Source organism: Rhinopithecus bieti, unplaced genomic scaffold (assembly GCF_001698545.2).
Source record: "Rhinopithecus bieti isolate Rb0 unplaced genomic scaffold, ASM169854v2 scaffold_30015, whole genome shotgun sequence".
Classification (NCBI taxonomy): Eukaryota; Metazoa; Chordata; class Mammalia; order Primates; family Cercopithecidae; genus Rhinopithecus; species Rhinopithecus bieti.
Genome location: NW_016812995.1, coordinates 324,762 through 339,743, shown reverse-complemented (window position 1 = coordinate 339,743; position 14,982 = coordinate 324,762). Strand labels below are relative to the sequence as shown.

General features: G+C 39.2%; 1 protein-coding gene across 1 annotated transcript in view; it reads right to left on the bottom strand.

The window, feature by feature from the left end:
• Nucleotides 1-14,982, bottom strand: part of OXSR1 (oxidative stress responsive kinase 1) — a 97,754-nt gene that overhangs the window by 76,222 nt on the left and 6,550 nt on the right. Inside the window, 1 exon segment of the mRNA XM_017847390.1 lies at nucleotides 4,118-4,230. Within this exon segment, the coding sequence (XP_017702879.1) occupies nucleotides 4,118-4,230 (113 nt within the window).

The window sequence follows — 14,982 nt, the reverse complement described above, 5'->3', positions numbered from 1 at the left end:
CATTTTTAAATGGTAATTTATGATACATGAATTTTATATCAATAAGGTTATTATGTTTTAAAAAGTATTACAAAACTAAACTTCCTAAAACTCGGTTCTAATGAAGTCATTTTCCTTTAAAAAAAAAAAAAAAAAAAAAAAAACTTCGAAGACATTTGCCTCTATTTCTGCAGCTATCAACATTTCCTATCAAATAAAATCCTAATTCTTTTTACCTATTATTTCTTCTTTATGGTCTCTAGGCTGTCTACTATTCTTTCCTGATTTTAAACCCCTGCCAGGAAGAGTTGCCATCTATGCCTGTTTAAAGTCTACACAGCCCTGGTGGCCCAGGCCACAAACATTTCCACAAAGCCCTCCATTTTCACAATTAGAAGCTCTCTTCCTCCCCTTTCTTTCACACTGCTTTTTTTTTTTTTTTTTTTGGAGACAGGGCCTCACTCTGTGTCACCCAGGCTGGAGTGCAGTGCCATGAACATGACTCACTGCAGCACTGACATCCGAGGCTCAAGCAATCTTCCCACCTTAGCCTCCTAAGTAGCTGTGGTAACAGGCGTATACCACTATGCCCAGCTAATTTTTTTATTTCCCATTCTAGAGACGAGGTCTCACCATGTTACCCAGGCTAATCTCGAACTCCTAGCCTGAAGTGATCCTCCTGCCTCAGCCTCCCAAAGTGCTGGGATTACAGGCGTGAGCAACCGTCCCCAGCAGTAGGTTCTTAAATACTGGATTTTATTTTAAATTTTGTATTATATAAGTTTTGTGCCATTTCTTGTTTGTTTTCTGAGACACAGTCTTACTCTGTCACCCAAGCTGGAGTGCAGTGGCACAATCTTGGCCCACCATAACCTCCGCCTCCCAGGGTTCAAGCAATTCTCCCGCCTCAGCCTCCTGTGTAGCTGGGACTACAAGCGCGTGCCACCACGTCTGGCTAATTTCTGCATTTTTAGTAAAGACGGGGTTTCACCATGTTGGCCAGGCTGGTCTCAAACTCGACCTCAGGTGATCCGCCTGCCTCTGCCTCCCAAAGTGCTGGGATTACACGTATGAGCTACCATGCCTGGCCCTCTTTCAAATTACTTTATACCTCCCCTGAGACATTTGTCACACTCTGCCTTGGTACGACAGGCAAGAACCTTAACTCTTTAACTAGATGTGAAACACCTGATAGAAGGAACATTTTAAGCCTCTTGATGTTCCCCACAGATGTCCAATGACTTTAGTCCTAGCATCTGTCAGACAAGAGAAATATTTCAAAATACTACAATGTGTCTTTCTTAGAGAAAAGCATAGGAGTACAATCTCTGGAAAAAAATAAATGCAGTAAGATTTGATAGCTGATTTTCCCCTCACACTTAGCAAAGGTCATCAGATAGAAAATACATGACAAGAGAAAGAAGCAATACACTGACCCCTCACTAGTAATTGTTATACATGATACACACCTGTTAGCCCAGTTTACATCAGCACTCTTTGGAGAACCCAAAGAGTGTTGCATTATAATAAAGATGGCTTTGAAAATAAATTTTAATACTACATCAAAAGTTTAGTACACTGATCTCACAGACTTTTTTTTAAGAAAACTGAAGGATTTCACATCTCTCAGGAATAGAGCCCCTGGCACTCAGATATCAGTATCCTGTAGAACAGGTCCTGGTATCACAAACAAATCAGGTATTCTCTGCATTCCTGATGTTTCTTCAGTATGTAGTGAGATCTTACCTGCTTACTTCCCCCACCCCCAAAAACCCAAGTATCTTAAACTTGCTTTACTAAAATGTACTTTCCCCCCCTTTACTTATTTGCCAAGTATTAATATATGCAAACTATATTTGCAACACAAAGCTTATTGAAACATGAGCAAAATGTACACATATCTAATCAATTTTCTTTTTAATAAAATATAACAAATTCGCATGTCTTTACAAGGCCCTAATGTAAGAACAAAAATATTGCTTTCAAGAATGTCAAATGATATTTAAAAGGAAATGTCCAGCCAGGCACACTGGCTCATGCCTGTAATCCCAGCACTTTGGGAGGCTGAGGCAGGCAGATCACCTGAGGTCAGGAGTTCGAGACCAGCCTGGCCAACATGGTGAAACCCCATCTCTACTAAAAATTGAAAAATTAGCTGGGTGTGGTGTCGTGCACCTGTAATCCCAGCTACTCGAGAGGCTGAGGTAGAAGAATTGCTTGAACCTGGGAGGCAGAGGTCGCAGTGAGCCAATATCATGCCACTGCATTCCAGCCTGGGAGACAAAGCAAGACTCCATCTCAAAAAAAAACAAAAAAAAAAAAAAAAAAAAGAAAAGAAAAGAAGTGTCCTACTTTTGAACTAAGATTATAATCATTTTATTAGTACTATACTAAGTAGACAATAATAGACTTAAGTCAGAAAGACCTGATTTTTAATCCAGACTCTGTCACTTATTATATGATTTACTTCCTTCATCTATAAAACAGAGCTACTACTTAGCTCATGGAGATGTGTGTGAGGTTAAAGCACACTGAAGTGCCTAGCACTGAAAGATGTTTGCTATTATCATCAAGTGAACTTAAGTTATTTAAACTTTGAGCCTCAGCTTAATCATGAAGCAGTAAATAATAAGACTTTCATTTTACTCTATCCTTATCGATTAAATAACTGGCAAATTATAGGTTTTCATACTGGACTTCTCAAGTTCTAGTCTTAATATGTAGGTTAAAATTTTTGTTTTTCTTTAACAGAATTAGTTTGCAGTTTATCAACTTCTTTTATCATCACTGCAGTTCAAGTGTCCAAATGGTGCTCTAAAGTATTATGGTATGTATCAATCCGAGATCTTCAAATAAGATTTTCAAATAAGATTTCAATCAGCATTTCCTTCCAAGAAAGCGTTCTCTCACCAAAGATGGCTCAAGATCATTCCAGCAACCCACTCCTTCAGGTCCTGCTCGTACATTACCAATTGCTAAAGAAATACATTTGTCTTGTCCATCTCACATATAATTATATATTATGCTATATATAATTCCATTACCTCTTTTTCTTTAATTCCAATTATTCCCTAATGCTCAGTACAGACACCACCAGAAATAAAATACAATTTGGGACAGCGAAAAAAACTTCTGGATGGGCAGGTCATGCCAGTCCTAATACCTGATCTTTCTAGCACTAGCTGTACATGCTCTTAAAGAAATTACTTAATAAAATAACAATATTAGTTCATATTTGTATGGCAGTTTAGAGTTTTCAAATACTGTATCATTTGAGCTTCAAGAAAAAGCTCATAAGGTATCCAAAGCAAGCATTATTATTTTTGTTAAGCCAAAGAAACTGAAAATTTTGAAACAATAATAAGTAATTTTAAAAACTAGTTTCCCTTGCTGAGCACTGACTATATACTTAAAACTATTCTGGGTATCACAATGCATAAAAGAAGTACAATACAATCCCTGTATGGTTACATTCTAATGTCACAGAACATCTTACAGCTATTGCTTGGAACTTCCTTTTCTTCTTCCTTTCCCTAGCCTTTGAAGAAGCTAATGCTGCTTGGGGGTTGTTCTATATCTTATATCAACTATCAGAATAAAAGTTTAAAAGGCTAGAGCGTTTTAAAGGATATTCCTTTTGACCCAGGAATCACAATTCCATGGTATTATTTTAAGGGAACACAGAAGTAAGCACTGTTTGTAACAATAAAAAACAGGAAACAGGATAATTAGCAAATATCAGAGAACAGTTAATAAACTGTGGTCTGTTCAACAGAATACTATACACATATTGTAAATGATACTGATCCGTATTTACAGACACAGAAGCAGTTCTATGATAAATGATTAAATGAAAAGAGCAAGCATCTGATTACATATCATAAAAATACAAATATATTCAAATGTTCACTCTGAAAGGTTATATATTAAATGTTAATCTCAGAGTAAGAATATCGTAACTTTTTTCTTTCTACTTCTCCAGACTTTATAAATTTTACAATGAATATTATTTATTAATGAAGAAATCATAAATCTTTTTTTAAAAAAGAAATAAATCAAAAACTTCAAGTTATTTCCCATTGTAATGTGAATATATACAAGTATATCTCTCCATTTCAGAAGAATGAGATGTGCATACCAGGAGTTCATCCATGCTAGTTTGACATTTCTCAAGGTTTATCCGTTTGATTGCCACTTTCTCCTTTTTAGGGGCACAATAAGCTGCTTGGACCACAGCAGTTGCTCCACTCCCTAAAAACAAATACATAAAAGAGTAAATAAGTAGATGAATATATAAGAATATGACATTTCTAATTCCCATACAATTTAAACAAGAGTAATCCTTACCTTGTTCCTACAATGCCTAAAAGATACAGAAAAACACTCTAAAGAGTGTCAGTTAAAACAAAAGCCTCAACCATTTCATACGTATTGCCAATAAATACCAGTGCAAAAAAAATGTCAAAACTGCTAGTATTCCAGTTCCAGGATACAATGGCATAGGCTCACATTTCCTCACTCTTCCCCTCCAAATGCAACTAAATAGCCTAAAAATAATTCAACAATCAAAAGAGGACTCCGAAAGGTAGAAAGAGAGAGGCAGACTAGTTAGGGATCTCAAGACTTCAAGAAAACACCACAGTAAGTTCACTGGGTTTTCCCTTTGTCTCCCAAATATCCCAGACTGGACACAAGAGAGGCTTGTAAACTGGAATGAACACTACGAATGGATGGATCAGGCAGATAAAGACAAATAAATAAATGAGAAAACTCTGCTGTCTCTGGCCAACAGTCTATGAAAGGGGCAGCTCAGCAGAGACCTAGTGGAGAGATACATTTTCCAGTCCCCACCCAGGACAGTGGTGAACCCAATCCACCCCAACATCAGCAGGGTCTCCACACTATGCTTCAAACAGTAGCAGGCCAGATTCACCACAGTGCCAGTCAGGTGTCTGCCCCACACACATGGCAATGTCAAGCCAATCTGCCCTTAGCAGCAGCAGAGCCAGGACCCCACATCCACAGGTCAGTCCAGGCAGCTGCAGAGATAGAACGGGAGCTCTAGCGGTGCCAAAAGAATAAAACAGAAAAAAATAGCATTGCAAGAGATCTGAAAACTGAATTACCATAGGATTACAGCTCACAAAAATAGGACAGGAGCTATACACTAAACTTAAATAGGGTAACTGCCTATTAAAAGAGAAGAATAAAAGAGGATCAAGAGTCTCAGCCAGGTGCGGTGGCATGCACCTGTAATCCTAGCTAATCAGGAGGCTGAGGAAAGAGGATCATCTAAGGCCAGGAGTTAGAAACCAGCCTGGGAACATAGCAAGACCCTTTCTCATTAACGAAAAACAAAACAAAAGAGTCTCCTAACATCATAACCTAAATGCCCAAAGTACAATTAAAAAAAAAAAAAAATGACGTGTCATACCAAGAACCAGGAAAAGCACACTTGAATGAGAAAAGAAAAAAGACGACCATACGATCATACTGATGCCAACACCAAGATAAATCAGATGTTGGAATTATCTGACAAGAATTTTAAAGCAGCCATCATAAAGGTGCTTCTACAAACAACTACAAAATCTTCTGAAACAGGCCGGGCGCAGTGGCTCACGCCTGTAATCCCAGCACTTTGGGAGGCCAAGGTGGGCGGATCACGAGGTCAGGAGATCGAGACCATCCTGGCCAACATAGGTAAAACCCCATCTCTACTAAAAATACAAAAATTAGCTGGGCGTGGTGGTGCACACTTATAGTCCTAGCTACTTGGGAGGTTGAGGTGGGAGATCACTTGAGCCTGGGAGGCAGAGGTTGCAGTGAACCAAGAACAGGCCACTGCACTCCAGCCTGGGAGACACAGTGATACTCTGTCTCAAAAAAAAAAAAAAAAAAAAAAAAAGTTGGAGTTATACAGACATGAGCCAGGGAGCAAATACTGACATATGCTTAAAAACACTGTTTTCATTATGAAAACATACTAAGTGACGCCAGGCACAAAAATCCATATATAGTATGATTTCAATTATATGAAATACCAAGATTATAAAAATCCATTGAAGCAGAAAGTAGATCAGTGGTTACCAGGGTCTGGAGGGAAGGAGAAATGGGGAGTACAGCTAATGGGTACAGTTGACCCATGAACAATGTGAATTTGAACTGCATGAGTCCACTTACATAAGATTTTTTCCAGCCAGGAACAGTGTTTCACGCCTGTAATCCCAGCACTTCAGGAGGCTAAGGCTGGCGGATCACTTGAAACCGGAGTTCGAGACCAGGCTGGCCAACATGGCGGAACCCTGCCTTTACTAAAAATATAAAAATTAGGCTGGGCGCAGTGGCACGCCTGTAATCCCAACACTTTGGGAAGCCGAGGTGGGCAGATCATAGTGGGTCAGGAGATCAACACCATCTGGCCAACATAGTGAAAACCTGTCTCTACTAAAAATACAAAAATTACCCAGGCATGGTGGCATACGCCTGTAGTCCCTGCTACCTGGGAGGGTGAGGCAGGAAAATCACTTGAACCCGGAAGGCGGAGGTTACAGTGAGCTGAGATTGCACCACTGCCCTCCAGCCTGGGCAACAGAGCAAAACTCCATTTCAAAAAAGAAGATTATTTCCAATCAAATGCAGATGGAAAATACAGTATTCACAGGATGAGAAACTCATATATGGAGGGCTGACTTTTCACACAATGAGGGTTCTGCAGGACTAACTGCAGGACTTAAGTATGCATGAATTTGGGTATACTTGGGATTCCTGGAACCAGTCACCCACATATACTGAGGGACAACTGTACACTGTTTCTTTTGGAGTTATGAAAACATTCTGGAATTAATGGTGATGGTTGTACAACTCTGTAAGGATGCTGAATTGTACACTTTAAAAGGGTAAATTTTATGGTGTGTGAATTGTATCTCAATAAAGCTGTTATAGGCCAGAAATAATGGCTCACGCCTGTAATCCTAACACTTTGGGAGGCCAAGGTGAGAGGACTGCTTGAGTTCAGGAATTTGAGACCAGCATGGGCAACATAGCAAGACCCTGTCTATGAAAAATTTTAAAATTAGCCAGGCCAGGGGTGGGATGTGAGTCCAGTACTTTGGGAGGCCAAAGTGGATGGATCGCTTGAGCCCAGGAGTTCAAGACCAGCCTGGGCAACATAGTGGGACTCCATCCCTACAAAAATACAAAATTTAGCCAGGCGTGGTGGTGCACATGTGTAGTCCCAGCTACTAGGGAGACTGAGGTAGGAGGATCGCCTGAGCCTGGGAGGTTGAGGCTGCAGCCACTGCACTCCAGCCTGGGTGACAAAGCAGGACCCTGTCTCAAAAAAAAAAAAAAAGCCACATGTGGTGGTGCACGTCTGTAGTCCCACCTAGTCTGGAGCCTAAGGTGGGGAGGATCACTTGAGCCTGGGAGTTTGAGGCTGCAGTGGGCCATAATCACACCACTGCACTCCAGCCTGAATGACAGAGAGAGACTCCATCTCGAAAGTAAAAGAAAATAAAATAAAGCTGTTATTTAAAAATCCTTTCAAATGTGCCAACACATTTCTAATACTAATGTGCTACAAACATTAAAAATTTAACATGAGGCCGGTGTGGTGGCTCATGCCTACAGACCTAGCACTTTGGGAGGTCAAGGCAGGCAGATCACTTGGGCTCAGGAGTTTGAGACCAGCCTGGGCCACATGGCAAAACTTCATCTCTACAAAAAAAAAAAAAAAAAAAAATAGCTGGATATGGTGATGCAGGCCTGTAGTCCCAGCTACTTGGGAGGCTGAAGCAGGAGAATCGCTTGAACCCAGGAGGCAGAGGTTGCAGTGAGCTGAGACTGCCCCACTGCACTCCGCCTGGGTGACAGAGCAAGACTCTGTCTCCAAAATATATATATATGTATGTGTATATATATGTATATATGTGTACATATGCGTGTATATGTATGATTTACACATATAACTATATAATTCAACAGAATTTGTGTTTGTTACATTTAAATTCATTTGAAAATCTCTCAATAAAGCCACACAAACACAACCATAGGCAACACCAACATGGATAAATCCAAATCACAGTTCTGACAAACTAAGTAAAAACTCTGCACACAGCTGGGCGCAGTGGCTCACACCTGTAATAACAGCACTTTGGGAGGCCGAGGCGGGCGGCTCACTTGAGCCAAGGAGTTTGAAACCAGCCTGGCCAACATGGTGCATCCCCGTCTCTATTAAAACAATACAAAAATTAGCTGGGTGTCGTCGCACACGTCTGTACTGCCCATTATTCAGGAGGCCGAGACACAAGAATTGCTTGAAGCTGGGAGGCAGAGGTTGCAGTGAGCTGAGATTGCACCACTGCCCTCCAGCCTGGGCAACAGAATAAGGCTCTGTCTCAAAAACGAAACAAACAAGTAATGGCACAAAACTCACATAATGAAAAATTTTAAATAAAATTCAATATTTAAGAACACACTTCTGGCAGTGGTGGCTCACATGTATAATCTCAGCACTTTGGGAAGCTGAAGCAGGAGGACCATTTGGGGCCAGGAGTTCGAGACCAGCCTGGGCAACACGGTTAAGACCCCGTCTCTAAAATGAAAAATAAAAATATTGGCCGGGTGTGGTGGTGCACACCTGTAGTCCCAGCTACTTGGCAGGCTGAGGTGGAAGATTGCATGGGCCCAGGAGATCAATGCTACAGTGAGCCATGTTCGCACCACTACACTCCAGCCTGGGTGACAGAGTGAGACCTTGCCAAAAATAAAAATAAAAAAAGACAGAGAAAGAAAGGAAATAAAAAAGAAAAGAACATATTTAGCATTCAATAACATCATCCCATAGCGTACATAAACAACTCTGACAACAGTTTAGGAACATTAACTTTTACTGGATAAAAAATCATCCAACAGGCTACTATTGAAATAGTTTGCAGTTGATCTGCTTCTTGGCTGAGCTCCCTTTGTTATGTGTATAAAACAGAGAGACAGAATGGTAGTGCTTGCCATTAAGTTCCACCCCTCTCACATCCTATCCTCTTAATTATTTCTGAATAGAAACCCTGAAGAAAGTTTAACTGCTTTCTCCTGCCTTCAGTGAGATGCCACTGGCTGATTCTTGGAAACACCAGGAATAGGAGAAGTAAGCTAATCATGCTGGTCACAAATCTACAAGAAAGGCATTTCTCAAGTCACAGGAGACATAACATGGCCTCTGCAAGGTACCTTTGGGCCCAGATAACAGACATCTTCTAATATGTAAATGTGTTCATTGATTCTTTACAATATTTTTACAAATGTACTATCCAGTGGTATTCTTTTTAACCAGTATTAGTTCTCAAACCAGCTATTCTACCCCTGAATAATCTAACGCTGATTGATTTAACTTACATATACAAAACCTGAAATATATTAATAGCACGTCCTATGTAAACCAAAACCATGCTGGGGTTAAAAATGTAGATAAAGAAATGTTTGATTTTAACTTTAGTTATTATTTTCTAGTCATCAGTAAACACAATCAATTTCACTAATAACAAAATACCAAACATACGTATTAGCAATCATAATTGTTTAGATACTAAAGTATCTTTCTTTCACTCAAAGATTCATTCACTTAATGAACAAATCTTCTCACGAGCAAGATATTACGCTCTGGTGTGATTTAACAAATGGTCAGATGACAAGATGCTAATGTTTCCCACACCCATTGATAAACAGGAACTTGCAGGCTTCAGTTCTTCTATGCTAACAGTCACTTTCATCCATCTTCACATTATCTTCCCAAAACAAATGTTAAAATAATCTTCAGCAATTGAAAAATATTTTAAGGTTCTAACATAAAAGATTTTGGTAACACGGTAAAAACTCACTACTTTCAACACTAATTCAGAATAATCAATGATGTTCTCTCATTAGAAAAAAATTTACTTCATAGAAAATAGCAATTAGTAATGTAAATAAGATATGGAAGAATATCTAAAAGTTTTATCATAATTATTTTAACTATTTTCCAATATTTTTCAATAATCTAATAATATAAAAGGATTAAAGATACAAATAAAAAATTTCATCTCTTCTTCAAAGCAGGGTTCCTTAATACACTTTTTTAACAATTTACTGGGTTTACCATCATTTTTATTGATGTAAATAGGATCAAATAGAAAATATCAGTATACACTGCACACAACAAAAACAGAAGTTATCTGTAAAACTGTTACTTCAGTATAAATATTCATACATACCGGTAAAAGGTATCTGTTAGGAATGGTTTAGTCTGCTATAACAGGATGTTTTAGAAAAAAAAGATTTTAAAAAGAACAAAAGGAATGGTTTAGTCAAAGTGTGAAATGCCCTTGACTAAGCAGTGGCCTAATCTGAATACTAATACCATGGAAAATTTTAAACAATTTGCAATAAAACAACGTAATTCAGCCTTTCACTATTTCACATTGGCACGCATCCTCAATGCCCCATCCTACATCCTCACTTCTTCCTCTCTTCTGTCCTCTCCTAGTTAGTTCTTTAACTGCAACCAACGTTAGCATACATCACACAGCAGAATAAATTAATGTGCGGAAAATATGGATGAACCTTCTCTTTAAATCTTTCAAACTAAGTAACTCTACTTCTTGAGACAGAGAAGGATCTGCCCAAGCATGAGCAGGACTAAGAAAAAATTTCAGTCTCTCTCCGCTTTACTAGACTTAGAAATTTGAGAGAGAACCGGGCCAGGCACTGTGGCTCCCGCCTGTAGTCTCAGTGCTTTGGGAGGCCAAGTCAGGCAGATCACTTGAGCTGAGAAGTTTGACACCAGCCTGGCCAACATGGTAAAACTTACAAAATCTACAAAAACTACAAAAATTAGCTGGGCGTGGTGGCACACACCTGTAGTCCCAGCTACTTGGGAAGCTAAAGTGGGAGGATGGCTGGAACCTGGGAGGCAGAGGTTGCAGTGAGCCATGAACATGCTGCTGCACTCTAGTCTGGGCAACAGAGCGAGACCCCAGCTCAAAAATAATTTTTTTAAAAAAAGAGAGAAATAATGTAAAAATAGATATTCCTGTGAGGATAAAAATGAATTAAATGAATCAAATCAAATGAACACATTTTCCCCAAAATTGTGTCCAGCCATCACTATAATAGGCTTATAGTCTAAAGATTTTAAAGTATATTTTAGGAAGGTTTTGCATTCACTAAAGAAAAGCACTAGCCCAGGCTGTTTGTTTTGAAAGATGACTAAAGCATTGTCACCTGAACCATGCAAAACATCAGAATTTACAATTTTGTTAACCCCTTTTCTAAACAGGGTCTCTTGTCAGAGTCATGTTGAAAATTAACTAGCAAAACAGCTGTAAGAATAGTCATCATCATAAAAATCATGCTATTCTGTCCATACAAAGATGAAAATAAAGACACACTGCCATATGCTTCAAGTAATTATTCAAGCAGCCTGATGGTTTTGCAATGAATCATCACTCACTCTCCTGTTCACTCTGGTGATCTCCCATCTGAGCGGATGACAACTCCATTCTTCTAGATGCTCTAGCCAAAAATCTTGGAATCATCTCATCTTTCCTTTCTCTCACATCTAATCCAAGAGCAAATCCTCTAACTTCAAAAAATATGCTATATCCAGAATCTGATCTCTTCTCACCATCTCCACTACTGCTTCTCTCCCCTGGATAACCTCCTTCCACCCTTGTGCCCTTATAAAACTATTCTTCATATTGCAGCCTGAGGTGTTTGTTTGTTTGTTTGTTTTTGAGACAGTGTCTCATTCTGTCACCCAGGCTGGAGTGCAATGGCACAATCTCGGCTCACTGCAACCTCTCACCCAAGTTCAAGTGATTCTCATGCCTCAACCTCCCAAGTAGCTGGGATTACAGACATGCACCACCAAACCCAGCTAATTTTTGTATTTTTATAGAGATGGGGTTTCACCATGTTGGCCAGGCTGGTCTCAAACTCCTGGAATCATGGGATCCACCCGCCTCCGCCTCCCGAAGTGCTGGAATTACAGACAAGGCACCTTGCCCGGCCTGCAGCCTGAGTTTTAAAATGTAAGTCAGGTCATGTTAAATCTCTGTTCAAGGCCAGGCGCGGTGGCTCAAGCCTGTAATCCCAGCACTTTGGGAGGCCGAGACGGGCGGATCACAAGGTCAGGAGATCGAGACCATCCTGGTTAACATGGTGAAACTCCGTCTCTACTAAAAAAATACAAAAAATTAGCCGGGTGTGGTGGTGGGCGCCTGTAGTCCCAGCTACTCTGGAGGCTGAGCCAGGAGAATGGCGTGAACCTGGGAGGTAGAGTTTGCAGTGAGCCGAGATCACGCCACTGCACTCCAGCCTGGGCAACAGAGCAAGACTCCTTCTCAAAAAAAAAAAAAAAAAAAAAAATCTCTGTTCAAAACCCTGCAACGATTTTCAATCTTACTCAAAGCAAAAGCCAAGTTCCTACAATAACTTACAACCTGACAATCAGGACCACGCATCCATACCACCTTACCTTTCTAACCTCTTCACACCTATCTGTCTCTTCACCTTCTGATATACTCTGCTCTAGCTGCCCTCACACCTCCTTAGCATTCCTTAATCCCATCAGCATGCTTCTACTTCAGAACATTTGTTCTTGTTGTCTTCTGCTTGGAACAAACTTCCTGCAGATAACCACGTCATTCACTTCTTCACCTTCTTTGGGTCTTTCCTCAACTGTCACCTTCTCAGAGAGGTTTTCCCTGACCTAAAACTGAAACCCCACCTCCATTCCTAGCAGTCCCTAACCGCTTTCCTGCTTTTTCTTCTTCTTTAGAGTTTCTAGATTATAAACTCTGTAAAAGCAGGCATTTTTTGTGTTTGCTTCACTGTTTTATCTCCAGCATCCAGAACAGTGCCTGGTACATAACAGGAGTTCAATAAATATTTGCTGAATGAATTAATCAAATAGTGGGGTATATTTTCAAGAAAAAAAAAATCTTGTTTGGGAAAGAACAAACACAGAAATAGCCCAGTCTTCATGGGTGTTATTTCATTGTCACCATCATGTACATTAACATTCACTGAGCATCCATTCTGTGTGCCAAGTCTATGCTGAGTACTTTCTTTACTTACATTTCTTCTTTTCATCTAATCATTACAATAATCCCATGCGATAGGTTCATGGTCTTACAAGGCAATGTAAGTAAAGCAATGTAATTAAGGTAAAACTTAGGTCATACAATTAGTTAGGCAGAGTAGGGCCTAGAAATAAGAACTACCTGAGTTTCAATACTTTGCTCTTAATTGGTAGGCATCTGCCTCTTCAGATTAAAGCTAACATTTATTAATTGAATTTTATGCATCAAGTTAAATTATTTACTTGCAATACCCTATTTAACTATTATCATTTAAAAAAAAAAAAAAAGAGGCCAATATTTTCAGTTGCTTAGCCAACATACAATTTCCCCTTCTTTAGTAAGAGAATCCTGACCTATTTTGTTTGAAGTAATAATGTGTCCAGCTAAAGCTTCATTTCCCAGCCCCCCTTGCAAATGACCAAATTATATAGTTCTGGCCAGTAAAATAGAAGTGGAAGTCACTGAGAAAGGACTCCAGGAAAGAAAGTCTTTTGAAAGAAAGCCAACTCAGCTTCATGTGTCTTTGTCCTTTTGCCATATTCTTCTGGACTAGAACACAAGCATGAGTCTAGAGGTGGAACAACCATCTTCCAACTATGAGAAGGAGAGTCACCTGCTAAGTGTGGTGGCATGAAAAAAAACTAGGAGCCTGGGTGCCTGACAGCACCTAGGCTGCCACCTCCAGTCTTCTTGTTATATAAGGGGGGAAAAAGATTTTATTAAGCCACTATTATTTCTATTTTCCCCACATGCAGAGAAATGTAAGCCCTAGTTGATAGAACACTATGAGGTTGTTGGCCCAATGCTGGCCTCATAGAAAATGTCACCTTAGCTGAGTCTCCCAATAAGCGGAAAAATACACTATTAAGCACCACTCTATTGAAAGCATGAAGTCCTTCACATTTATGGAGGCGCTAAAGGTAAGGCCCTGGAATCTGTACTTGAAAACCACAACTTTAGACTCAAAATGTGTGGCTAGTAAACAATTAATGAAAATAAAAAGGGAACGTCAAGAATAGAAATATATTGCACTGCCTTCACCAAAGTGTCAAAACTAGGTGAATCATACCTTAAACCTAGTATGAAGTTTTCAATTTTCTAGTCTGAGGTAAACAGTGAATACTCATTGAGACTTTTCACAGTGCAGGGCAATAAAAGCTAACTGGCACAGCCCTCTCTGCCATTATATTGTATTATTAGCAATATCATGGTTACAGTTATACTACCATGTCCAACATAAATCCCTAAATCCATCTAAACCTGAATGAGGCCTGGACTAAGAAAAAAAAAAAGATGCAAAAATAAAATAAAATAAATGCAATAATATTCCAATAAGTATTAAAAACAGATTCAAAATATTGTGTTACAAGATTTCACATCACATAGGATTTCATATTTCATGGCAATACCAAAAATTGGGAAAATATGAGGACAAGAGAAAGGGTAAAAAAAGGTCAGAGATAATAACAACTATCATTTTATACAAGCTAAACACTTCCCACAAATAATGACACTCAACCTATATAACAACCCCAATGACAGAGGTGCTATTCTCCCCAGTATACAAAAAGCTGACATGGAAACTAATTACATAATTTGTCTAAGATCACATAACTAGTAAGAGGCAATGCCAGAATTTGAATCTGGGTCAGTCTAACCCCAAAGCCCAAATTGTTACAGCTGCTTCAACACATGCCAAATACAGTATAACACATGCTCAGAAATTCTAATCTAAGACTAAGGGCTCAAAAATACTGAAAGATCAATGATTAATTGTGAGAAGGACACTAACATCTTTTACACATAATCATACTTAAAGAACTTCAAATCTTGCCAAAGCATGCTTAAGGCGATACGATTCTTTAAAAAAAAAAAAAAAAAAAAAAAA